Source organism: Gorilla gorilla, chromosome 12 (assembly GCF_029281585.2).
Source record: "Gorilla gorilla gorilla isolate KB3781 chromosome 12, NHGRI_mGorGor1-v2.1_pri, whole genome shotgun sequence".
NCBI classification, from domain to species: domain Eukaryota; kingdom Metazoa; phylum Chordata; class Mammalia; order Primates; family Hominidae; genus Gorilla; species Gorilla gorilla.
In genome coordinates this window covers 122,306,845-122,331,823 of record NC_073236.2, presented here as the reverse complement: position 1 = coordinate 122,331,823, position 24,979 = coordinate 122,306,845, and the positions used below count along the sequence as shown (strand labels likewise).

The window sequence follows — 24,979 nt, the reverse complement described above, 5'->3', positions numbered from 1 at the left end:
GCGATCTTGGCTCACTGCAACCTTCTCCACCTCCCTGGTTCAAGCAATTCTCCTGTCTCAGCCTCCCGACTAGCTGGGATTACAGGTGCCCACCACCACACCTGGCTAATTTTTATATTTTCAGTAGAGACAGGGTTTCACCATGTTGGCCAGGCTGGTCTCAAACTCCTGACCTCAGGTGATCTGCCCACCTCAGCCTCCCAAAGCGCTGGGATTACAGGCATAAGCCACTGCACCCGGCCAATTTTGGAATTCTTAATGCTAGTCCCCAGTACAAGGATCTTGAAACCACATCAGGAATGCCAGATGGGGTTAGTGAGGAATCAGAGAGACCTTGGGTTATGTCTGTGCTGGTTTGGGGTGTGCTTCTTAGATCATGTACTTCGATTTTTATTTATGCTTTCCAGAAGCATTTCCCAAGTTGACTCATGATCATATTCCCCTGAGTTGCTTTTTAAATGTACAGATTTCCCTACAAAGGATCAACCCACTAAGCTGTATTTTTAAGGAAGAACCAAGGGTGATTCTTATATTCAGATAAGTTTAGGAAAGACTGCTTAAGAGTTTTCACCTGGGGACCGGTGACAGGTGAAGGTGCTTGATTTGGTCAGTATTTGTCTGTTTGTCTATCCTCTGTGTTATGTAGCTCTCTGCTATGAGTATTCATTTCATGATGCTTCATATTCCAAGACTTGTAAATGTCTCCTGCATCCAGGTCTGAGCCCTTTAAGATTGGTACCATGTTTTCTGTTTATATCCCACCTTACCTAGCACAGAGCTTTTCTCCTAGAAGATTCTTACAAACATCTGCCAAACTTAGTTGTGCAGAGAGTTTTCTGCCTGATTCCATCAAGTTAATTATGCCATGGGTCATTAATGACCCCAAACCACAATATCAAATACAAGGAAAAGAGAGGAGTAGTAACAGTTGGCAGAGAAGTATCATGGAGAAAACAGGATTGGAATGGAGTCTTGCAGCACGAGTAAGGTTTAGATAGATGGAGGAAAAAAGCACAAGGGGCATTCCAGGCAGAAGTCTAAGCATGAGAAGGCCAGTCTCTACAAAGGCAATTGTTTCAGGATATGAGTGAAGAGCCTAGGGCTCAAAGAAAAGATTTATTCAAGACTGACCTAACTAATCTGTCACTGACCAGCCCATTGCTGCCTCTTTCCATACTTGCATTACATGCAGGTCTCCAACCTGAGCCCCTAAAGCCCTTTCTTCCTTTGCTCTGGGCCCTATTTCCAAGGTTGTTTTCCCACTGCTGTGTTTATCCTGCTATGTATTTGCACATGTGGTGGGACTGCTCCATTTCAGCCACTCAGTTTTTATTTAAATGAATCTTGCTAAGATTCAGCTAGGCTGATTGCTAGATTACCTGGGAGGAGCTGGATATGCAGTTCTGTGTGCCTCTTCATACTCAGCAGACCCTGGTATGTCCTGGAAGACTGGATTTAGATACAGTAGGTAAGAGACAGGCTGAGGGCAACACACACACACACACACACACACACACACACACACATACATATTTTGTTTCAATCCTCTTTAATACCCAAAGGGCTTATGGAAAAAAGATGCTTATGGGTGCTTCTTGGCTCCCTTGTAGGCCCTTTCCGCATCCACGAAGTTCTCCTGGTCCTCTTCTAGGAGCATTCTTAAATCCTCTGCCTCTTCTGCTCTGGAACCTGCTATCAAGACAGGGTAGGAAATGGATGAGAGATAAGCAAAACTCAAGACAGGAACACCAGTTGGGAGGTAGTTGCAGTATCTTTGAGATGATCCTGCAGGTGAGAGAAGACGATGGCCTCTATTAGGAAAGCAGTGGGGTGCGAGAGAACTGCATGCATTCTTTACTAAGCCCTTACTAGCTGGTTTAGCTGGGGTAAATTACTTAATCTCTCTGGCCTTCAAAGTTCTCATCAGTAAAAAGGAAACAATCGTAATCTCTTTTTTACAGTTTTTAAAAATACTGTTTTTAATGCTGTAAAAAAGGGGTCAATAGTTTATATGGGTCAATGTTGTTGCACTTTTGTAAATTAGTGCCTTTTGTATGTTTTACAAACATACAAACATGTATGTTTTACATACAAACATATGTATGTTTTTTTGTATGTTTTACAAACATACATTTTGTATGTTTTACAAACATTTACAATGTTGTTGCCTTTTGTAAATTAGTGTACAAAAGTGCCGTCTTCTCTGGACATCATTTGCCATTAAGTGAAGCTGTGCTTTCCTCCCCAAGGGCTCTATCATCTGAAGTTCTCTTGTCCATCAAAGCCCTTCCACCAGTCCTGTTTTGCTCCTAGCACTGAACTTCTCTGTATGACAACACAAGCAGTGAGAAATTCTTTTGGTTTGCGGATGGGCTGGCTTTAATATTATAGCTTGAAACCCCAGCTAAAAAGTAACACACTCCGGTTTCTGTCCCCTCCCTTCTTCGGTAATAAACACTTAAATGCTGATGGATTCTCAGGTCAAGAATCCACAGAGCCTGCATGTGTTGAGACAAGCCAATAGGAAGTCTGACTCATATTTTCATATTTACAAAACCTACGTGGGAAATCAGCGAATGGTAGAGTTGGAAAGACCTTAAAGATCATCTGGTCCAACTCCTCATTTTTTAAATGGGGAAATGGAGTAACTAGGAAGGAAAGGATCTTGGCCGAGATCACAGAGTAAGTTAGAGACAGAGCCAGCCTGCTTCCCCCTCATATGGTGTAGCGGAATCTCTTTATTGGGAATGTGATAAAATGTACTGTTTGTACTCTTTCTGTTATGCTGGTCCCATAATGAAAGATACTGCTCGGCCCATATCACTGCAGCCCAGAGCAAAAGGACTATAGGTGGAGAGTATTAATCTAACTATACTTTCATTCATTTATCACACATTACTAAACACCACCTTTATGTCAGTTACTGAAGATACTGAGATAAAAGACATGGGTCCCACCTGCAAGGTATTCAGTTTTAATGATGAAGACAATCTCCAGGAGGGCTGAATATTTTCCATGCAGTTAAATGAAATATTTCTCCCATCTGCCAACTGCATTTTATATTTATACTTGTGAATGCATTGACTCTCCTCATATATAGATTATGAGACATTTTCTCAGAAAAAAAAATACCAAATATCTCAGACCCCTTATTTATTCATGTCCTCAAGAAATATTATTTGAGCACCTAATAGGAGTTACCAAGAGGCAAAAATAAATAAATAATAGTCCTCTCTCTCGAGAAACCATAATAACAATCCAGTAGAGAAATACATAATGATCATGGAAGCTTTTACAAGGAAAGGGAGATACCTAAGAGAATGGGTGCCTAAGTTTGCCATGGAGAGTCCATGAAGGTTTCATGGAGGAGGTGGTGTGTAAATTGAGACTATTTAAAGAAGGGGAAGAAGTCTGTTGAGCAGAAAACGGGGGGAAGTCATTCTAGGAGAAGAGAACAGCATATGCAGAGCCATGGAAGTGTGGAAGCATGCAATCCTGGAATCTATAATAGTTTATAATCACTGACACATGAGAAAAGACAGATTGGCAGAAAATGAGGATATAAGTAGGCAGGACCTGAGCCACGCTAAGGAGATGAGGTTGCATCATGGAGACTAAGGAGAAGTACAGAGGCTTTTAGAGAGTAGATCAATGAGGTTTGTATTCTGGAAATTCACTCAGGCAGCTGTGCAGAAGGAGAGTGGTTGGAGTCAGGTAGCCCAATGGGGAGGCCAATCTTTAATCAAGGCAAGATCTGATGAGGCCTATGAGGGCAGTGGCAATGCCATTCTGAGCCAGGCCAGAACCTGACTTTCTGTGTGATTCAACCATTGCCCAACACACCTGAGTGATGGTGCAGACCCATACAAGAAGCATGAAGTTATGCACTTGAGTCTCCAAACTGTGATTCACAGTCCTGACAATATTTCCTGTGTGTGTAAGAGACCACCCTCTCCCAAGTCAACTGGAACAGTTTAAGACATCACAAGTGACCCATGGAGAAGCCAAGCTTCCTTGCCTAACAAAGAAGCTGATACGTTGTTGAACTTCTAAAGGCATTGGGGGAGGTGGTTTTTAATACAAAGTCACTTCTGAGCTTGTGGTTTGGTAAATTTAAGTCTTTTCCAAACAAGGCAGCCAGGCTGGCAAAGTGATCCTTTTTCATCCCCTCTAGGCACTGATTCAGTTCTCTGAAGCCTCCCTGCTTTCACTCTTCCTGTTCCTTCTCCTGAAATGTCTTTCATCCACTAGTCTATGATTGGACATTGGAGTCCTATAGATCCAAGTTCAAATTCTAGCTCTGCCATGCATTAATTGTATGCTCTTATACAAGTTACCATAAGCGTTCTGAGCCCCAGGGAGCTCCCCTAATCCTGATTGCTCGGTGATTGCTGAGCAGGAGATGAAATTTGTGAGGTGTTCCATTAAGTGCCTTCTCTGTCGCCAGCACTCAATATTAAATAGCTATTTTTCTTAGGTGAGATTCTAGTTTAAGAATGAAGGTTTGTAATTCTCTACCAAAAAAACCAAAGTAAAGTGCTGAAAGGTTTCACAATAATACATCTTTTGATTTCCAGGATAACCATGAATTAGAGTGTTCTTACTCACATTAATTAAACCTGACACCTGAGTACCCACTTGATTTCCACACCCAGCTGTGGAATTCCACAGTAACTTATAATTAATAGACAGTTGCTTATAAGAGATTTGGAACTTGAATTCAGAGCAAAAATAAGTAGAGAAGCCCCATGACAAAGGGAAGAGTTGCTGATACTGGGCCCTTTTCTCATGCTGAAGAGTTTGGAGGGTAAATGGCCATCTTAATGGTATCATCTGACTGCATTTTGTGCTGCTGAGATTGTGCTGAGTGGAAATTTCCCTGGAAGTAGCAAGAGTGGCTTAGTTCCATTACAGTGAAAGAATTGGCCAATGTTGGGGCAGGTTACTGACAATGGGTGTGGAATCTGTTTTAGGAGAAGTTAAAAAATAATAACAATAAAGTATGTGGTGAGATTACCCCTTCCAGGCTATTGCAAGTGTAGACATGCCTGCAGCCTGAAAGAGAGTTTGTCTCAAGCACAGTGAAGGACTAGGTTCACTTGGTTAATTCTTCAACCCTAACTCAGTATCTTTTAACTGAATTTGAAAGATCTTCTGGCACTTTCCTGATTCTGGAAATTTTCCAATTTTCAAGTTTAACCTGACTTTTTAAATCAATCTGGGGTTAATTTATGTGTTAATTCTTTTATTATTATTATTAGCAATAGTCTTATTGTTATTTATTATAAAGCAACTTTAAAGGGAAAATTTTAAAATTATCTTTAATTTTCCTGCAGTTATTTTAATTTTGGAATTTTTTTTGGCCTTTGTTTACCTACTTACTTGTTAATCAGCCATCACAATGAATCTGAAAGAGCTTCATTATTATGTCTGCTTTATTAATGAATAAGTTGAAGATAATGCAGTTAATTAACGTTGCCCTAAGTAACACATGTAGTAATTGGCCAAATCAGGAAGAAAAATCAGGAATTATCTCAAGCCTGCTCTGTCTCCCTACTCCCTGCTGTGATGTTGGCCACACAACCTGGTGCTTAATGGATATAGGTAACATTATCTTATGCACTATTACTTTAACTCAAAATCAGAAATAATAGCAGTCTGGAATAATATCAACAAAGACTCCCCAACCAATCCCTAGAAGAAAACCATTAAGATTTTGTCAACTCTGAAGACAATGTTGTACGAACTTTCTAATTATGAGAGGAGAAATAGAGAATTAGTGTGACTAATAGAAATAGCTGTTTTTATTGGGGAAAAAAGCTCCAACTTGAACCAGACCAACTGAGGCTCCTTAATATTGCTGATTGGATATTCCAAGCCACTTACTGATCATTTAGTTATAAAGTCTTCTCATTGTTCTTGTCAGTAATCCCACTGAGTATCCCATTAAACTAAATGTAGAGTTAAACACCTGGGAGGCAAGTGTTAATAAAGTGTAATTTGTAGAAGGAAAAGAAAAACAACTTCTATATGCTTACTATGAATAGCATAAAAAGGGATGGTTGCCTTCCATTTGGGAGTCAACACCATATGAAAGATGACACAATGAGGTAAAGAGTGAACGCTACAGCCCTTGGAACGGTCAGAAGAGTCTATTTCCCTCATATATTTTTCTAGAATACCAAGTAGAAGGAGGCAGACTTGGGAAGATATGGATTAGCCACACTGGAGGGAGTTCCGACCATGGGACTGCTCAGAACTCTAGCTTGGCTCCTAACCAAGTTTGAAATGATCACAGCCACAGCGCTAATTGAATTAATTTGCTTTTCTTCAGGCAGGATGGGGAAGCAGAATAGCAAACTGGCCCCTGAAGTGATGGAGGACCTGGTGAAGAGCACAGAGTTTAATGAGCATGAACTCAAGCAGTGGTACAAAGGATTTCTCAAGGACTGTCCAAGTGGGAGGCTAAATCTCGAGGAATTTCAGCAGCTCTATGTGAAGGTATGTTGTTTTTCAACCTTATTTTTATTCCTTAGGCCAGAAACTATGGCCTTCATGAAATGTACCCTCACATGGAATTATAACTCTAAGTAGCTAGTTTGTTTCAACTCTGGCTGTTTTCCATCCAGAAAGAAAAATTAACATTTAAAAATGCAAATGTATATATGTTGTTCCCAAAATAAGCAATTTCTGAACAAAAAGAGTAATTGTTAAATCAAAGCACTGAATAGAGCTCAAGGAATGACAGCATCTGGTGAAAGAACCATAAAAAGCTCAGAGAAGAGTGTTTGCTGATAATTATTGACAGTTTACTAATTACAGCATTATTTGGCCTGTTAAAGGTATGTGTACTTCTCCCAGTTAAAGAAAAAGTACACAAGAGGGCTTTTTTTCTCTCTCTCTCTTTTTTTTTTTTTTTTTTTTTTTTTTACCAGAAAAGATACTCCTGTATCCAGATAAGAACCCAGATTCCCACAACAGCACATTTAGAAAAGGGGTGGGGGAGTGTAGCGTATCTCTGGTCAGCAATGTCTACAACATGGACAATAACTCAACACTGTACACTACTCAGAAGCTAAACTTTCCCTGAACATTACACAGAACAGTCCCATAAAAGGTACAATTTCTACTGCAGTAGTATTGTTTTGGCTTGTCTGAGTCTACAAGTTGTATTGGTTCTAGATTGGGCTGATCTAAGACATTCCACTTCGTGTATACTTATGTAATGTTACACAAGTGAAAGAAATACATTTTTAAAACTTTTTCTGATTAAAATACCAAATAGAAAAATATTGCTTTATATCATTTAATTAGCAAATGTTGATTTGAGCAATATTGAATCACCCAGATGTATATATGTGTATGTGAAATGATTGAATAAAATATTAAGCGTTATCATTATGTCCTGAAGCTGAACATTTTCCATAACCTATGATCCAGCAATTCCATTCTTGTACTGTACAAGAAGGGGCATGTGTAGGAATGCTCATAGCTGCGCTATTCACAATGGTAAAACTGGGAAACAACCCAAGTGCCCATCAAAGGGAAAGTGGAAAATAAACAGTGGTATATTTGAACAATATAACATTATATAGCAGTCAAAATACTTGAACTGTAGCAACACTAAGACATTAAAGAAGCAAGTCTCAAAAGATTCTGAAGTAAATACAAATTTTTAAAAATGCACTTTATAGGATTACCAATAAATGCAATAAAATCATATAAAAAGGAAAGCAGGGAAGTGATGAACCCAAGATTCAAACGAAAAGTTACTTCAAGTGGGGAAGACCAAGGGATGAAATGGGGGTATGGCCATGTGGTTAGATATATATTGTGTTCAAAGTCATAACTGTTGCAAGTGTTTATTGCATCATTAAAAGCTCACTAATCAACAGAATAAATAGTGTGCATTTTATACGATCACTGTGACATTTCTAAGAAGATCTGGGTAATCAATTATTAGCATGCCAAGATCTTTTCTATAGAAGTGCTGAGAAAGTGCATCTATTACTCAATTGATGTCTATTGCTTTTGCAGAGAAGTGGGATAGTATGTATTTCCTAGATAACCATACTACTCTCCCTAGTTTTCAATGTCATGTCTTCTATTTTATTACCTAGGGGCTAGTCCATGCCTTGGAACTATCTCTATTCTCAACCTCAAGGAAAGTACAGACAAACAAGTTTTTCAAAATCACTTTCATATCACTAAAGACCATGCAAGCTGTCACCCTATGATTAAGAGAGCACTGTGTGCCACGTTCCTCACTATTTGTTTAAAATGAGAGGGGTATTGCCTTTGAAGAAATAGTTGAAATGCAGGAAATGAGGTATTTTATTTACACACTGGAAGTATGTAGCACTGAAACAGCACCAGCCTCAAGGTGAGGGGTCATGTAAACATTAAGCATGCCTTGGCGTTTTATGGTACAACTGATGTATATGCACCAAAATCATCTCCCACCTCCCCATCTCACTCCTAGAGTGGGTTTTTTATTCCAGGAGGGGAATATATGACTTTCTGAACTTAGGTCTATATTTTTGGCAACCTCTTATTCCAACTCTGCCTGTACTCTTATATCAAATAGAAAGCAGGCAGTCTTTTTCTCCTTCTAGAGTTGTCCAAGGACAGAAAAAAACCGCAGCAGAAATATGCCACGTACACAGAAAAAAGAAAGGCGGATCTGATAAGCTGGAAAGGAGAAGCATGGAAAAAGATGTGGATTATGTAATAGGCCCAGAAGATGGGCTGATGAGAAAAAGCTTCTTTCAATGCTTCTGGAAAAAAATGCAAATATTCAGCAAGACACAGTCATTATCCTGGTGAATGGGCACATTCAGTGATTCCTTCTATCTTTGGTGCAGAGATTGAGGCATCTTGGGATGCAACTGAGGGAGCAAAGCTGACTGCAGCCTCTGCCCTCCTGTGTGTGCAGTCAACCTGGCACATCCCCTCTTGCTACCAGACCCATTTCCCTTTCCAGGGGGAAGTAAACTCGGTTGCTAAAAAACAAGTCCTGATGAGTGTTTAAGGAGGAGCAGGATAATGGGAGTGGCTCCGCTGCAAGGCCAGGGGCCACAGTCTCCCAACTTTAAAAGCCCTTGCATTCCAAATATGAAGGAACTCCTTCAGCAGATATATTTTTAAAAGCATTTAAAACTGAGGTTTAGAGAAATGAGGCAATTTGCCCAGCATCACAAACTGAATGTGGAACAGACTTCAAAGACAGGAATGCTGACTCCCACTGCAGCACATAGCTCTGCCTCTCAGCCAAACTCCCAAGGCAGCTCCTCATTAACCCCCTCCAGCCCATCCACTATACAGCTGCTGGAGTGAGATTTGTAAAACACAGATCTGAACATGGTCCCTCCCAGCTAGATGCAGGCTTCACTCTTTAGTCATGAAGACACAGTCACCTCATTTCAATCAATGTTAAGACCCAGCGGCTAGCACAGGGCCTGCCACAGAGCAAGTGTGGGTAAGCATTTCTTGCCTGAATGTAATAAGTGCTGGCTGTACATCTCCTTCTTAGGCAGCCTTGTGATGGAGGCATATAAAAGTGACTATGGGACAGTCCTGCCTGCCCTCCCGAATTTCACAGGCAAGTTGGGAAGATGTGATTCACCACAATGTAATGTGTAATGACAGAAACGTTTGGTGGTAGGGCAAGAGTAGAAAGCAGAGAGGTTGATTTCAAAATGGAATATTAAAACAAGAAGTTAATTAATGCAGTGATGAGAGGAAGACTTTTCTATTAACCTTTTAGAAAACAAAATTGTCCCCTAGCAGATAGCTCTTTCCCTTTTCAAGCTTGCTGCCTGTTATCAGCTGAATAATATTCCACCAAATTCATATGTTGAAGTCCTAACACCCAGTACCTCAGAATGGGACTGTATTTGCAGACAGATCCTTTACAGAGGTAATAAAGTTAAATGAGGTCATGAGAGTGGGCCCTAATCCAGTGTGACGTGTCTTTAGAAGAGGAAATTTGGACACAGAGACATACATAGGGAAGGCCACGGGAAGGCACAGGGAGAAGATGGCTGTCATCTACCAGCCAGGGAGAGAAGCTACATTTATTGGTAATCCTATAAAGTGCATTCTTTAAAATTTGTATTTACTTTAGAATCTTTTGAGACTTGCTTTTTTAATGTCTTATTGTTGCTACAGTTCAAGTATTTTGACTGCTGTATAACGTTATATTGTTCAAATACACCACTGTTTATTTTCCACTTTCCCTTTGATGGGCACTACTTGGGTTGTCAACACATTCTCTTGGACTTCCAGCTTCCAGAACTGTGAGAAAATAAATATCTTGATTTAAGCCCCCCAGTCTGTGGTGCTTTGTTATGGCAGCCTGAGCAAATGAATATAATTCTTATTCCTTCTCTGTTGTCACATGCGTTCTCTGTGCCCTCTACATCTGATAGAAAGTTGCCTTCTGTCCCAGATGTCTGGAACTCCCTGGACATGTAGGGATTTCTGTGTCTCTGGCCACAGAAGTCATAGCAGATGTTTCATCATCCCCACGACAGCACTGCTGCTGATAGGTTGGGAAGAAAGCGTTTGCATTTTGTCACCAAGAACCAAGTACCTGATCACCCCCCAAGGGAATTTCCTATTTTCAACAATCATTTTGATTGCCAATCCATCACAAATTAAGATGGGCAGTTTGCAATTTTAACTGTATTTTCACAGAATTGGCCGCAGTTTAATGAGAAAATCAACCCAGGGGAAGAGCAAGCAAGTGTGTAGGGAAGAAGTGTCTCCATCCCAGGGTCCTCTACCTTGGAGAGTTGGTGCCATTGCTATTTTGCTTAGCCACTATGACATCAAAGCCAAAGAAATCAAGAAACAAACCTAGAGGAATCCTGCAAAGAGCCCTAAGTGGATTTTAATTTATGTTTAGAGTTTGACTTTCAAGATTATTTTCATCAGGAAACATTCGGGTTGGTTTAGGTTCAGTTGAAAAGGCAGTCACAGAGTTGTTTAAAAAAAATGGGATTTGGAATCTGACAGATGTGAGAGTCATTCCTAGCTGTGTTACATTTACCATATCTCTGCCGGTTTGAATTTGTTTCCCTGTCTATAAGGTGGAAATAATAAGGCCTGTTTTATCACCTCACACAGCGGAGTCTTAAAGGAAAGAAGGGAAATAAAAACTATTTATGACATATCAAAAGTTGTGTTTGCTGTCCTGATTGACAATCCTCTCATTTACACTTACACAGCCAGGATGAAAATAAGTTTCATTTCACAGGCCACGTACGATGGCAGCACCAAATGGTGCACAGAGGAGGGTGAGAGACTGTATGAAATTTCAACAGGAAAATGTGCCCTAGTCAAATAGTGATGTCTACCGTGTATTCTTGTGGGTTTGGGGGCAGTGGTCATGGCAGGACATACTATGAGGCAGTGTCATCCCTATTCCCATCCTGGATTCTTAGACACCGAACTCCGTGTCCCCTAAGCACAAACCCTTCCCCAGCTCCCTGCTGCCAGATAGGATGAAGATGGCACTTAAGGCCTTCTTTACCATTTCCTACCAATCTCTCAATGTCCTGACCCTCATGCCCCTCCTCCAGAAAGGAGACTTCCTTCCTCAATTCTACTGCTTATTATTTTGCAGATGAGGAGAGAGGTCCTCAGAGGCCACTGAGTACCCAAGGGTTGTTCTATTGGGCTCCGGCCCACCTCTCCTGAGCCTCAGCTTGTGCCGTTGCTCCAAATTTTCTTCTTAGAAAAGTCTTAGGCCACTGACAGGTGCACCTGAGACAGGTGAGAGAGCCCTAGAGTCCAATTTGATCATCATTGATTTAACAGTTTGAATTTTAATAAAATATATTTGCATATAACAAAAGAGTTCCTACCAAGTAATTCCCTGTCCCTCTAGGTGGTCATTTCCTGAGGAGTTTCTGTATTTTGCTCGTTAGAAAACATGCTTCCATCTTTTCTAGCTAAGAGCAGGCTTATCCATTGGTTCATTCATTCACTTGAGACCCACTTTCTCTGTGCTTTCTGTGGGACAGACAATTTATTGGGCATTGCCTTCAATTGCCCTGAGCAAGCTCAGAGCCTGGAGGAATTGGTGTATCATCTTATTTTTGAGTAATGCTTTTCACTTCACCAAACCATCTTTATTTTTACAACAAAATATACTGGTGGAATTCCCTTCAATGAGAAATTTTCCAGGCCTAAGGCATTGAAAATACAAATTTACTCACCAAAATTTTGTTGATACAACTACCCAGGAATATGTACTAAAACAAAATAAGAATAAATGCTATTGTAGGACCAGCACCTAAATATTTGATGGTAAAAATCTTTTAATAGAATAAGAAATATTTTTCTAGTTAATAGATATTATGAAAACGTTCTGTAATTCTCTGTGTGGTTTTAGAATTCTACTTTTAAATTGTGCCCCTGGGCTTAAAAACCTACTACGTGGAATAAAAGGCATTCTTCCTAAAGTTGTACACAAACATATAATAATTATAGGATTTTAGGTGCATAACCTCTGTCTTATAGAATATGAAATAAAGTATATAATCAAGGTCTGCACTGTTTGCTGTGGGATTTGAACAAGTGCCTTTGTTTTTCTGGTTCTAAGTTCAGCATCTGTGCAAATGAAAACATTGGTCTATGTAGGTGGCTTTCAAACTGTAACGCATCTCAGAATCACTTGGGTTGACTGCTCAGTTGGCAGATTGCTAGGCCCCTTCCTCAGGTTGCTAGTTCACTGGAATTAGAGACCCAATATCTGTATTCTTAGTAAGACCTGCCAGGTGGTTCTAAAGGACAAAATCTATAAGTGACATTTTGAAAAACACTAATCTAGGTCTTAACCTGGAAGTATGTTTAAATAGGCTTCAGGAGTTCTGCCCACACTGAAGTTGCAAGTAAAATTTTATATATAAACTCTCTTGGGGTAGCTTTAATCGGATTCATTGAGGATTCTGTAGTCCCAAGAAAGGATAAGAGTCATTAAAAGTGTTTCTAACCATTGGCAGACGTAACATTCTAGGTTCCATAACAGTGGTTATTGAGTCTTAATTGGCACTAAGACAAATGCAGCAAAATCCCCTTCTAAGTTATACTTTCAAACAAACTTCACTGGCATAAGAATACAAATAAAAGCTTCCAGGCTTTGTTTTGTTAAATTGGTTTTTACTATGTAGATGATGTTTGACTGATTCCTTTATGGCCCACCAATCAAGCTTTATTTTGTCTATAGCTCCACGCTAATGCAGAGGGAGTCTCCAGTGGGATGAAACGCAGCCCCTGCTTTGCAGTCCTCCTGAGCACTCCTATGTGCCAGGGGCTGTGTAGGCCCTGGGTCTGCAGAGGAAAACACCACAAATCCCTGCCTAGGTGACTATGGTCTGGTGCCATCCAGAAACCTATAGTCAAGATAGGGTAAAAAAATACATATATGAACAGCTATCACACTGGGTTGATTGTGATCAGGAACAGGAAAGACAAGGAAGGGCCTGGAGGGTCAGAGAGGGCTGGTTAGGAAGGTGACATTCAAGCTATTCCACAAAAGAAGGTGAATTTGAACATGAGGACCCATCAGTCTGTCTAGAAACTAAAAAATCTCATTGACTTAAGACAATAAAAATTTGAATTTAAAAATGATTATTGTGTTTTTGAGCCCCTGTTCCTATTGTGTTGGCAGGAGGCCCACTGGATCAAGTATGTTAGGTTGAAACAAAAATACAAAAATCAAAAATAATCAAAAACCTCTTGGCAGCCTTGCTGAGATCAACAACCTGAAAACAATCTGTGGAAGAAAAAGCTTGTATACTTCTGGGGCTTCTGCCATAGATCTCTCCCTTGTTTCTCACTCCCTCTTTTCTCTCTTCTCTCTCTCTTGTCTTCTTTATTCCCTTCCTTTCCAATTATTCTAACCCCTGTCAGTCTGACCAGTGGCTTACTTGATTTCACCAAGGCCTATGAAATCGATCTTAGAGATAGCATTTCCTTCACTTTAAGCCATAGAGGTTGGGAAGTCAGGAGACTTGGCTTAGGTTACAAAGTGGTGAGTGGAGACAAACACCTGAGTCACTCAGCCCAGCCTTCTTGCCACCTTTTCATGCTTCCTGTGTCCTGGGAGTCACATTCAGGAGCAGGCATCTGGGAGGTTCTCCAGTTTATCTTGTGGTAGAGCAGAATGCACATCATGTTGCTCCATCCTAGCCATCTTTCCAGGATCAGTTCAAAAGCTTCTCCCTGGGAAATCATTTCTTGACCTCTCCAATTCCCAAAGCCAAAAGAGTCTCTTCCCTCTGTGTTCCCAAGACTTTGGTGTGCATCTGTCCCAACTTTTAGCAAGGACATTCTGTTCTGCAACCTGAATACAGGTAAATGCAGTGTGATTTTAATTAGAAGGCTGGATGTGCACCTGGTTCTGCCATACACTAGCAGTGTGAATATGGGAAAGTCCTTTATGCTTAAGGTTTGTTAAATAAATCCACAGACCACTCTGCCCCTCAGTTTTCTCACCTGTCAAATGAGAATAACATTCTGGGCCTTGCTTATTTCGTGGGCTTTTGTTGAGACAGGAGGGTGGTGAGAGCAAAAGTGCTTCATAAGCATTGAATCATCTTGCACAGGTGAGGCTTATCAGTGACTTGGTGTTAGGTACCTCAGCATGGGAGGATATCCAGATGCCAAATAGTCCATTTTATTGGGCTGTGGCATCAAGAATTTTCTCTCTCATCAGATATTTTATCAAAAGAAAATGTGACAGAGATGACTACTGCCTCTTCTCAACATCTGATTCAAATAATTTTGAATATAAAACATTTCAAAAAAGATTTGGGGATGACCAGTTTTTAGGGATTCAGATTCTGTTTGTTACTAAGATGTAGTTAGGAGCAGACTTTATTAAAAATTCGTTGGGCAGAGCTGTATATAGAAGGGTTTTAATTCCTTAAGGAATAGACATTACATGAAATACATAATGTCATCCAGACAGGGCTGGTGAGGATGTTGCAATTTTTAGCATGTATTTCCACTTGGAATGTTTGCCAATATGATTGAGGCTGCATTCAACTTGAATTAATGGGGAAGACAAGAGCTGCGGTCTGAAATCTCAAGGAAAAGACAATAATAATCTCGAGTTCTGAGAAAACAAGGTCCCATGTGAGGCTCCAGTGGTATTTTATTATGGTGATATTGTCTCAGGGAATAGCTAGCTACCAGCATTAGAGACAGCAATTACCCCACAGGGGTCAAAATGATAACCTTCCCCTGTCTCCAAGGGTGTGAAGTTATTTTGGATGGCTTCCACACCTTGGGATTTTGCTTTCCCATGGTAGGGCAGGTGTCATTTAGAGAGATATCAGTGGTTATTGTGACTGTGGCATCCTGAAGGAATTGCTCTTAGATGGCACCTCAACTTCTCTGCCCTCAGGATAAGGTTGGAAAGAGCCCTTTAGAAGTCTCTCAGTCCACTCCCTCCCCCATTTTACAAATAAGGACATTGAAGCCCTTGAATGAGGGTTTAAAGCTAGAAGGATCTGCTGTCCCGTTAGTTATTCTCTGCAGCAGATTGCTCAAGGACACTCCATTTCTAATTGCAATAGAAGAAATGTCAAAGCGGCCAGGCATGGTGGCTCACACCTGTAATCCCAGCACTTTGGGAGGCCGAGGTGGGTGGATCACCTGAAGTCAGGAGTTTGAGACCAGCCTGGCCAACATGGCGAAACTCTGTCTCTATTAAAAACACAAAAATTAGCCAGGTATCATGGTGCATGTCTGTAATCCCAACTACTGGGGAGGCTGAGGCAGAAGAATTGCTTAAACCTAGGAGGCAGCCGTTGCAGTGAGCCAAGATCACGCCATTGCACTCCAGCCTGTATGACAGAGTGAGACTCCATCTCAAAAAAATAAATAAATAGGCCAGGCATGGTGGCTCATGCCTGTAATCCCAGCACTTTGGGAGGCCGATATGGGTGAATCACATGAGGTCTGGAGTTCGAGACCAGCCTGGCCAGCATGGAGAAACCCCGTCTCTACTAGAAATACAAAAATTAGCTGGGTGTGGTGGTATGCACCTGTAGTCCCAGCTACTCGGGAGGCTGAGGGCACAAGAATTGCTTGAACCCGGGAGGCAGAGGTTGCAGTGAGCCGAGATTGTGCCACCGCACTCCAGCCTGAATGACAGAGCGAGACTCCACCTAAAAAAAGTAAAAGAAAAAAAAAGAGTAAGAATTAGCACATTTCTGTTATAGAATTGGACTTGAACATGCAAAATCACGTTTGGATTTCTCAGTGAAAAGCTGTTTTATGTTACTGGGCTCTTCTAACATTTTGAAATGGTGATCTGGATTTGGATCTGGCTATCACTGACCCACCTTGGGTCTGTGAATGACCAACTCACCTAGGTGGGAGTCAGTTACCCCTGCCCTCCAGTGGCCCACGGAGCAACTGCGGGAAGAAGGCTTTCTGTCTTACTGATTCTTCCATCTTTGGTGTCCAATTGGAAGGATTCCTGGGCCATTAACTGTTTCTCTCTGAGGGTTGTTATGAAGCTTGTGGCTCCATTCTCATGACTACTGTGATATTGCTGTGAATCTGACCCTGCCCTGAACTCCAGGTCAGCTTCTCCTCTCACAGGTGAAATCCAGTCCTATTATAACTGGGGGAGTGATAGACAGATTTTGGGCTATTTTACGACCAACTTTCCCTGTCTAAAATGTCAAAGCAGCCGGGTGTGGTGGCTCACGCCTGTAATCCCAGCACTTTGGGATGCCGAGGTGTGTGGATCACCTGAGGCCAGGAGTTTGAGACCAGCCTGGCCAACACAGCGAAACTCTGTCTCTACTAAAGATATAAAAATTAGCCAGGTATGGTGCATGCCTGTAATCCCAGCTACTGGGGAGGCTGAGGCAGGAGAATTGCTTAAACCTAGGAGGCAGCAGTTGCATTGAGCCAAGATCACGCCATTGCACCCCAAGCTGGAAGACAGAGTAAGACTCCATCTCAAAAATATAAATATAAAGTAAAATAAAATAAAATAAAATAAATAAAATGTCAAAGGGAGGAATCCCTTTGTAGTAATAGAGAAGCTATTAGTTGTCATCCACCTTCAACAAACAACTATAGAATGGCGTCTAAAAGGAGTCCATAGCCAAGAGCTATGGAGTGTGTGGAATTTGAGTCAGACTCTTACCCTACTCTAAGGGCCTCACAGCCTAGGAGAAACTCGTAACAATCTGTGTAAATAGCTAGAAGAGATACAAAGTAACGTTTGCCCCAACATAGGTGCAGATTTTCTAGCCTAAGAAATTTCTGTATAAATAACTTCACTGAAGATTTCAAGACACCTTGAAATTTAGGTAGATTTGTAGCTGCAAGGATGTCATTCCTAACAGAGAGACAACCTAAGAAAGGGCACAAGGGCAGAGTCTCAGTTCATTTGAGCTGCTGTAACAAAACACCATAAACCAAGTAGTGATAAACAACAGAAATACACTTCTCACAGTTCTTGATGCTGGCAAGTCCAAGACCAGGGCAGATTCAGTGTCTGCTGAGGGCCCCCTCTCTGGTTCATAAATGACTCTTTCTTGCTGTGTCCTCACATGGTGAAAGAGGCCAGTGAGCTCTCCGAGGCCTCTTTTATAAGGGCACTAATCCCATTCATGAGGGTTGCACCTAGTCCCCTCCCAAAGAACCTATCTCCTAAGAACATCACCTTGGGGATTAGGTTTCAACATGTGAATGTTGCAGGGGACACAAACATTCAGACTGTATCAGGCAGGAAGACAGGGGGATGATGTGGGAAATAGCAAGGAGTTCTGTTGGCTGAAATGTCAGGTAACCAAAGAAGTATCAGGGGGAAAGTGAGATGAAGATAGGGTAGAGCCAGGTCACAGAGGGCATCAAATGCCACAAAAGTCCTAAGGTCCTGAATGTGGTATACAAGGCGATCAGATGGTTTTCTGCATAGACAACTAATCCACAAACTGCCAAACGTGTTAGAGTACAATGGAAACTCTGGTGGCCTGGGGTTGTATTCTTAAAACAACATGATGGACAATACCAAGAAGGAAAAGTTAATTTTCATTTTTCCTCATAAATGTCCCAGTGACTCAAGGGATGAAGATACAGGAGCTTGCATTGTGCCTTCAGGAGAATGACTTAGAGCCCAAGATGACTCAAGTTACTCATGAAGAATTTATTGTCTGTACCTTGTGTGTACAGTACTAGACTCAGCACCAGGGGGGTCAGCAGGTAGGACATCCATGGATATCCCAGGCCATCTGGGAAGATAAAGCCTTCAAAACTGGCAACTGCAGCAACAGCCCAAGAGCTAAGTGTGGGTGTAGGTGAGCTGCGGCCTTGGGAGCTCAAAGAACAGGAAGGGAGAGAGCAGGTTGGGGGCGTCCAGCAGGGCAGAGGGTGTGGTGCAGGAGCTGAAGCTGACATCCAGAAAGGACTTAGACAAACAGGGAGGGTAAAAACACTCCTTGCACTGAGCAGGTGATGAGCTGGGGAGCAGAGGAGCAGGCGGTGGGCAGGGCCTTGATCCTGGAATGCCAGGCCCCTCCCTGCTCAGGAGCATGTTGGGATTTCCCCTCATGTGGTCTGTCTGCTTAGTCAGCCCCTATGGGCAGAGGCCGACCCCAGCCCACCAGCCTAGTCTTGTGGTGTCATCCCAGCCAGAGCTGGCAGTACAGATCCCAGCCAGAGCTGCCTGCCCTGAGCCCTCCACTTGCTTAGGGAGGAGGCCCTTCCTTGGCCTTTGTTTCTGCCACTTCCCACAGAGAGAAGCTGGTGATGACTTGCTGAGTAAAAAGTGGATTGACCAACTTTCCGGGTAAAAACAGTAACACGGTGTTCCCGTGAGAACCAGCTGGGCCTGGCTGCTACAGGTGGCCCCTGGGTCAGATCCCCAATATAGTAGGTGAAATACCTTCAATCTGAAATAAAGAAGCATACTCAAAACATTTTGGTCTGAAAGCAAAGACAAATGGGTTGTTTTATCAGTGTGGCTCAGAATGTTTTTAGGGACCAGTGCAAGATGGTTGTTGTCCTATGTTTGTTCATTTGGGTGGTTTCTTTTTTTCTCCTGTGTATATTTTTTATTACTAAATGGCACAAAGATGTGTGGTGAAGCTATACATACTATCATTTTGGGCTTGGTTCTCTCTATCCGAGGCAGAGACAACAGCTTAGAATACATGTTAAGTAATAGCTGAAAAGGCAGCTGCTCTGTGGAGAGACCAGCCCTGGAGTAAGACACAGGGTTCTTACAGGGTTTGAATCCAGGTTCTGCCCCTTGGGAGCTGTGAGTTTTAGGGCAATGGCCTTCACTTCTCTCATTTTAGATTCTGCAGCTGCCCAATGGCTCTTCATATCTACTTTACAAGTGTCTGCTATTCAACTGCTCAATAAATGGTAAAGGTCACTCTTATTATGACTGGGGATAGAGTATGGGGTTGAGGAAGCTGGCACTGCTGTCTGATTATGCAGCAAAGATCCTTCTCTGCACAGCATCAAGTTAGGATCTGCTCCAGGGGACTATATCCCCTTGGTGGTATGGAAACTGTCTTGGCCTCCAATCCATGTGAACCAGCCTTCCCCAGAACCCCTACAAGGCTGACCCAGTCACCACTGCTTCTATGTGAAAAAAAGTTGAAGGAGGAAGAGAAAAGGCTGTCCCTGGTGCAGGCACCAGGGAATCCTCCCAGCGACTCGGGGGGTAAGCCAGCAGAGAAGGAAACCTTCTGCTCCTTGAGCCCCTCCGCAGCAGCTGGTAACAGCCTTGAAGGTATTACACTGACGCAAGAGAAAGGCTCTCAGAGAATACAATTTTCCCTCAACAAAACAACCCAGGCAGAGTGTTAGGGGCATGTGCAGAGCCCCCTCTCAGGGCTGACCCAGAGGGACAGGATCACATTTGACACCAAGCATCCTGAAACTTGGAAATATTGGAGTGTAGGTGGCAGGAAAGGTGTCTGTTATCCCCGTGCAGCCATCAAATTTACTGTTGGCTCCAGGCAGGCTGCCACACCCTGGGAATGCAGGCAGGGAGTCTGGTTGGCTTTACCACATAAAACACCATAGAAAACCAGATACTTTATGTCCTTTCTAAAGTAAATCAAAGGATGACTAGATGCATAGATGAATAATAGAGAATACTAGCCAACATTCGTTGAATGCTCAGTGTGCGTCAGGCATTGTTCCAAGCACTCTGCATATATTAACTCATTTCATCCTCATAAGGGTATTTGAGGTTGGTGCTATTATTATTTGCCCCATTTTACAAATGAGGAAACTAAGGCACAAAGTAGTTAAGTAACTATCCCAAGGTCACACAGCATTGAAACCCAGCAGTTGAACTCCATTGCCAATGCTCTTTACCTGGTAGAGAGAGCCTTGATGGAAATCTCAGGTGATCCTCATCCCCACTAATAAGAGTGGTTTGTGTGCTTTCCTTTCCTATAGTCTTCAGATTTAAAACATTGACATAAATGTCTGATATGGTTCCAAGTGGCTCCTAGGATGAAGTGCAGAGAAGTGAAGAGTCGGGGGCTGGAGTCAGACAGAAATGAGTCCAAGTCCTGGCTCTGCACTGTCCAGCTGTTTGGCTGTAGGCAAGTCCTTCATCCTCCAAGTCCGAGTTTTCTCATCAGACAAATGGGATGATGACTTGCTTCACCTGCTTCCCAGAGCAGTGGTGAGGGCCAGGAGGCTGAGGGTCTGACAGTGCCTACACTTCTAGCTTAGGCTCCTTGTTGACAGCACTGGAGTTGGGTCAGAAGAAAACCAAGGTGGGCTATGACTGTGAGGTTGGAGAAGCCCACCATGAGGAATTACAACTTCCCTCTCTAGCAGACTTCATGACCATAAGCTGGTATCACAGGTCCTCATGCCTGGCACTGAGGAGCCAGAGAGAGGGGGCTTGATTAAATGAGACACCAGACACTGTTGGTTACCTACCAGATGGTCACTATCCCTTTCTCTCTAGCAGTGGCCTACCTCTCAAAATAGAGGCTAAAAATCCAGTTACATGCTTTACTGGTCTACTTTGCATGAAAGACATATGTAAGTTACCCAATCCTGGTCAAAAGGGATCTGAGAAAAGGTCTTCTGGGGTGGGAAGGATTCTGGAAAAGGTTTTTCTTTCATCCGGACAAGCCTGCTGGATTTTATCTTGTCTGTGTGTGATGCCTGGAGTTGCCACAGCTAACTTTCAATGGTGAGGGGAGATAAGGCTTCCAAGCTGAACGTGGCAGAGTAGAAAGGGACTGGGAACATCCCTGAGCTGCAGAATTAGTCCTGAAACAGGACCTGGGCCACATGCTGTGTGGGATAATTAACCCTTTGTGTCAAGGCCTGTCTTAGTGGGGTCTTATGTTCCTTGCAAGAGAAAGCATCCTACTTAATATGAAGGAGAATGGGACTGAGCCAGGAGGCCCTGAGCATGGTGAGGACTGTTGCTAGCGAGTTGATCTGGGCCAGTTACAAACCTGTCTGGGTTATAGAGTATCAATTTATTAAAGAGGGCTAGTAATCCCTGCTCTACTACCTTCAAAGAATATTTGTGAGGCGAAATGAAACATTTTTTTTGTCTCCACCTCCTGCTTTGATCTGGAGATACAAAAATGAATAAAATTTGGTACAAAGGCAGAGATTGGAGTGAACACCCTGTTCAAGGGACAGAATGAAGTTCAATATGAGTGAGAAGAGTGGTCGGTGAGTAGGAGAGGCAGGTGTGACCTCAGTGTCTTCCTTTGTAAAGAGAGGGAGTTGAACCATGTCACTTCTTAAGTTCCCTTCCAACAGCAAGATTCTAGAAATCACGTGCAGCTGTCACTCAATCTCTGCTAGACATGCCTGTCCCTATAGCACAGGTCCCTTGACATTGTGGCTATTTTTTTGTCCAGCTACCCACAAGGTCAGGGACTGTGTCTTAGTCATCTCTGTATCCCCAGCAATCAATAACAAAAATTAGTTGGATGAAATAATAAATTAACAAATGAATAAAGGACTCTGTTTCATAGCTTAACTGAAACTCAGTTGAAAGAATAAGTGAAAGAAATGAAACATTTAAAGTGTGTTATCCAGAATAATGAGCTACAGAGATTCTCAATGAACCTTTTCAATACAGAATGTTTAAATAAGTAATATGCAACATAACATAACAGAATAACATAACATCCCCCATTCTGAGAGTCAAGTAGCTAGCTAATTTTCTTATGACTACGGGAGGTACTTACCAGCAAAAGAGAGTTGTCAATGAACTTCCTTAAATACTATTTTCCCAAAGAGGAAATGAAAAGATAAACTGTAAAACTTGACATGCCCAGTATGAAAAGGCTATCTGATGACTTGAAATTAGGCTGCTTATGTTGGAGTTTGTAACGAGATATTCAGAGAAAAATGTGAACACTGAAATGATTTTCTTTTAGAAGAAATGCAAGGAAAACCATAAAAGACAAAGTTGGTCTCTGAAAATAGATAGCTGTGTCTGCTTTCTAAGTAAATCTCACTGCATAGTCAAGGTAGTACTTATTTTTATCCATGTTCTTTTAAAAAATGTGACATGTCTACCAGGAGCACGATAAATGATGACATCGTGTTAAAGCTAATATGTCGTGGCTTCACAGCTCAGCCCCAGTCAAATCTCTTGCAGACTTCAAAGCTGGTGCCCGGAGACATCTTTCAAGATGACACAGCTGGGTTGCCAGGGTAACCCGCTGGATGAAGCTCTAGCTGGCTTTGGGAAAGATTACATAAGACCAGACCAACCAGGAAGAGTCAAGGGATATCCTGGGGGTGAACAGAGTTGTGGCTGTTGGTCTGTTCAGCTTTCAGGATAAGGGAATGGTGGTGATATTTGGAAGTGGGTAGCATTAGACACCTGGAGCACCTATCTCAATACAAAAGTCTTCATGGCGAGACTGATGACGAAAACGCTGGGAAAATGGGGATTCTGGTTGACAGAGAATAATAATAATACATATCAGGCAGGAATGACCATTTCCCCAAGAATCAATCTCACCATTTAGTTTTACGATTTCCAAGCTGTTATAGATGTCCCATTATTTTGTGTTAGGGATGTATGTTAATATGTGTTTATCATTCGAAGGGATGAATGACTCCCTTAAAGGACTAAAATTCTATTAAATTCATAACTTGCAATGGAGGAGATATAAAGAACCTGATGACTGTGTGTGTGTGCGTGTGTGTCTGATTTTCTACATACATACATACACACATGCACATATATATATTCAGTTCATTGATGTGAGTGCCTTAGTTAGGATCTAAGTTCAACTGTGACAGAGACTCACATGGTGTCGACATGACTGAAGATTAATTTTCTCATGGGGAAAGTCCAAGCCGGTTTGGTAGCTGTGCTCTGTGAGTCCTCAAGGCCTCGGTCTCTTTCTCTTTTCGTGCTCCTTCCTAGGGTGTTGCTGTGATTCATGACCTTACCTGGCTCACCACAGTGTCACATAAGCTGGTAGGAAGGAGAAGATAGAGGAGTAGGGGAGCATGTCCTTCCCCTCAGGGTCAAGACCCAGAAACACTGTACATCACTTCAGCCTATGTCCAAGACCTAATCTCACGGCAACAGCTAGCCGCAGAGGACACTGGAAAAGTAGCCTTCATTTTGGTTGGCCACATGTTCAGTTAAAAATCAGTTACTATGGAAGAACAGAAGACTAGATAATGGGGATAGCTAGCAGTCTCTGCTCAGTGGGTACATTTTTGGAGGGCTTCTTTCTGTCATCAGCCTCTCTTCTGAAGGTCAAGTGCAAGATGTGCAGCTATGTCAGCTTTCTTCCTTGCAGATGGGATTTGAGGCCCTAACAAGCAGGAACAGACTCACTCTGTATGCTTCTGCATTATCAAGAGTGGTTGGTGCTAAAATACCCTGTTCTGCTGCCTGGGCTGGACCTGACAGCTTCCCCAGGGCTTTGCTCTGTCTGAGGCACTGAGGACTGAGAGAAACTTCATCCAAATAGAGAGCATTATACCGTGACCATAAAGGTCCCACCAATTGATCACTTCATATGCTGTAGGTGATGGGGTTCATTTTGAAAACAAGAGAAACTGTTATCCATAAGTTGATAGCTTACACAACCCCCCACTGCCATGATCTCTACCCTTTTCCTGCACCCACTCCCCAGCCTTTATCCCCACATGGAGCCCGGCAGGCTGTGCCACTGGACTGGTTGACTGTAACTATACTTTTGTTTCTTTCTGTGTGTCAGTCTGGCAACAGAGGTCTTTATTTAATTGCATTACTTGAATATCACATAATGAGCAGGCCAGCAGGGGCATCAGGCAGTGGCACATGGGGTAAGGGACAAACACCTAGCGTGGGAGATGCTGAAACACAGGGGCTTGGGCCTGCAGTCACACTCATAGTCAGATTTACTGATACAGAATGACTGTTTGGTCTTTGTACTTCATCCATCCATGTATTTGTTGAACATTATTGAGCATCTACTCTATAAAAGCCTCAAATTAGGATTCTGGAATGAACCAACGGCCATGACTCCTGCCCTCAAAGAGCTCAATCAATGAGGGAGTCCATCAAGTGGACTGGCAATAATAATACAGTGAGACAAATGTGGCCCAAGAGGTTGTGAAAAATGGGTGGTGCTGGAAGAGGCTCCAGGAAGGCCTCTCAGAAGAAATAACACTCAAGCCATATCTGAATATAGTGAACCAGGTGGTGATGAAAAGAAGGAACTCCCAGCAGCAGGAAGCATTTGCAATCTTTTTTTTTTTCTTACTAAGATTTATTTCTTCCCAGTCCTAGTCCGCAAAATCATCTTGCAAGGCAAGATCCTAGATATTTCTCAGCCAGTCTAAAAATACATCCATAATCTAATGGAAACAAGCACACTGGCAAGACATTCCCCTTCCTGCCCATTAGTCAGCCTTTTATCAGAACAGCCCTGTTGAGGACAGAGAACATGATGCGGATTGCAATGTGTCAGTGACATGG

At 42.3% G+C, this 24,979-nt stretch overlaps 1 protein-coding gene across 2 annotated transcripts in view; it reads left to right on the top strand.

Annotated features, from left to right (window-relative positions):
• The window catches only part of VSNL1 (visinin like 1), a 115,988-nt gene that overhangs the window by 45,256 nt on the left and 45,753 nt on the right, over window positions 1–24,979 (top strand). For both annotated transcript variants that reach the window (XM_004028871.5, XM_055378749.2), the window contains one exon: window positions 6,335–6,501. In XM_004028871.5, coding sequence (XP_004028920.1) covers window positions 6,340–6,501 — 162 coding nt within the window. In that variant the 5' untranslated portion in view covers window positions 6,335–6,339. The remainder of the gene's footprint in view (window positions 1–6,334; window positions 6,502–24,979) is intronic.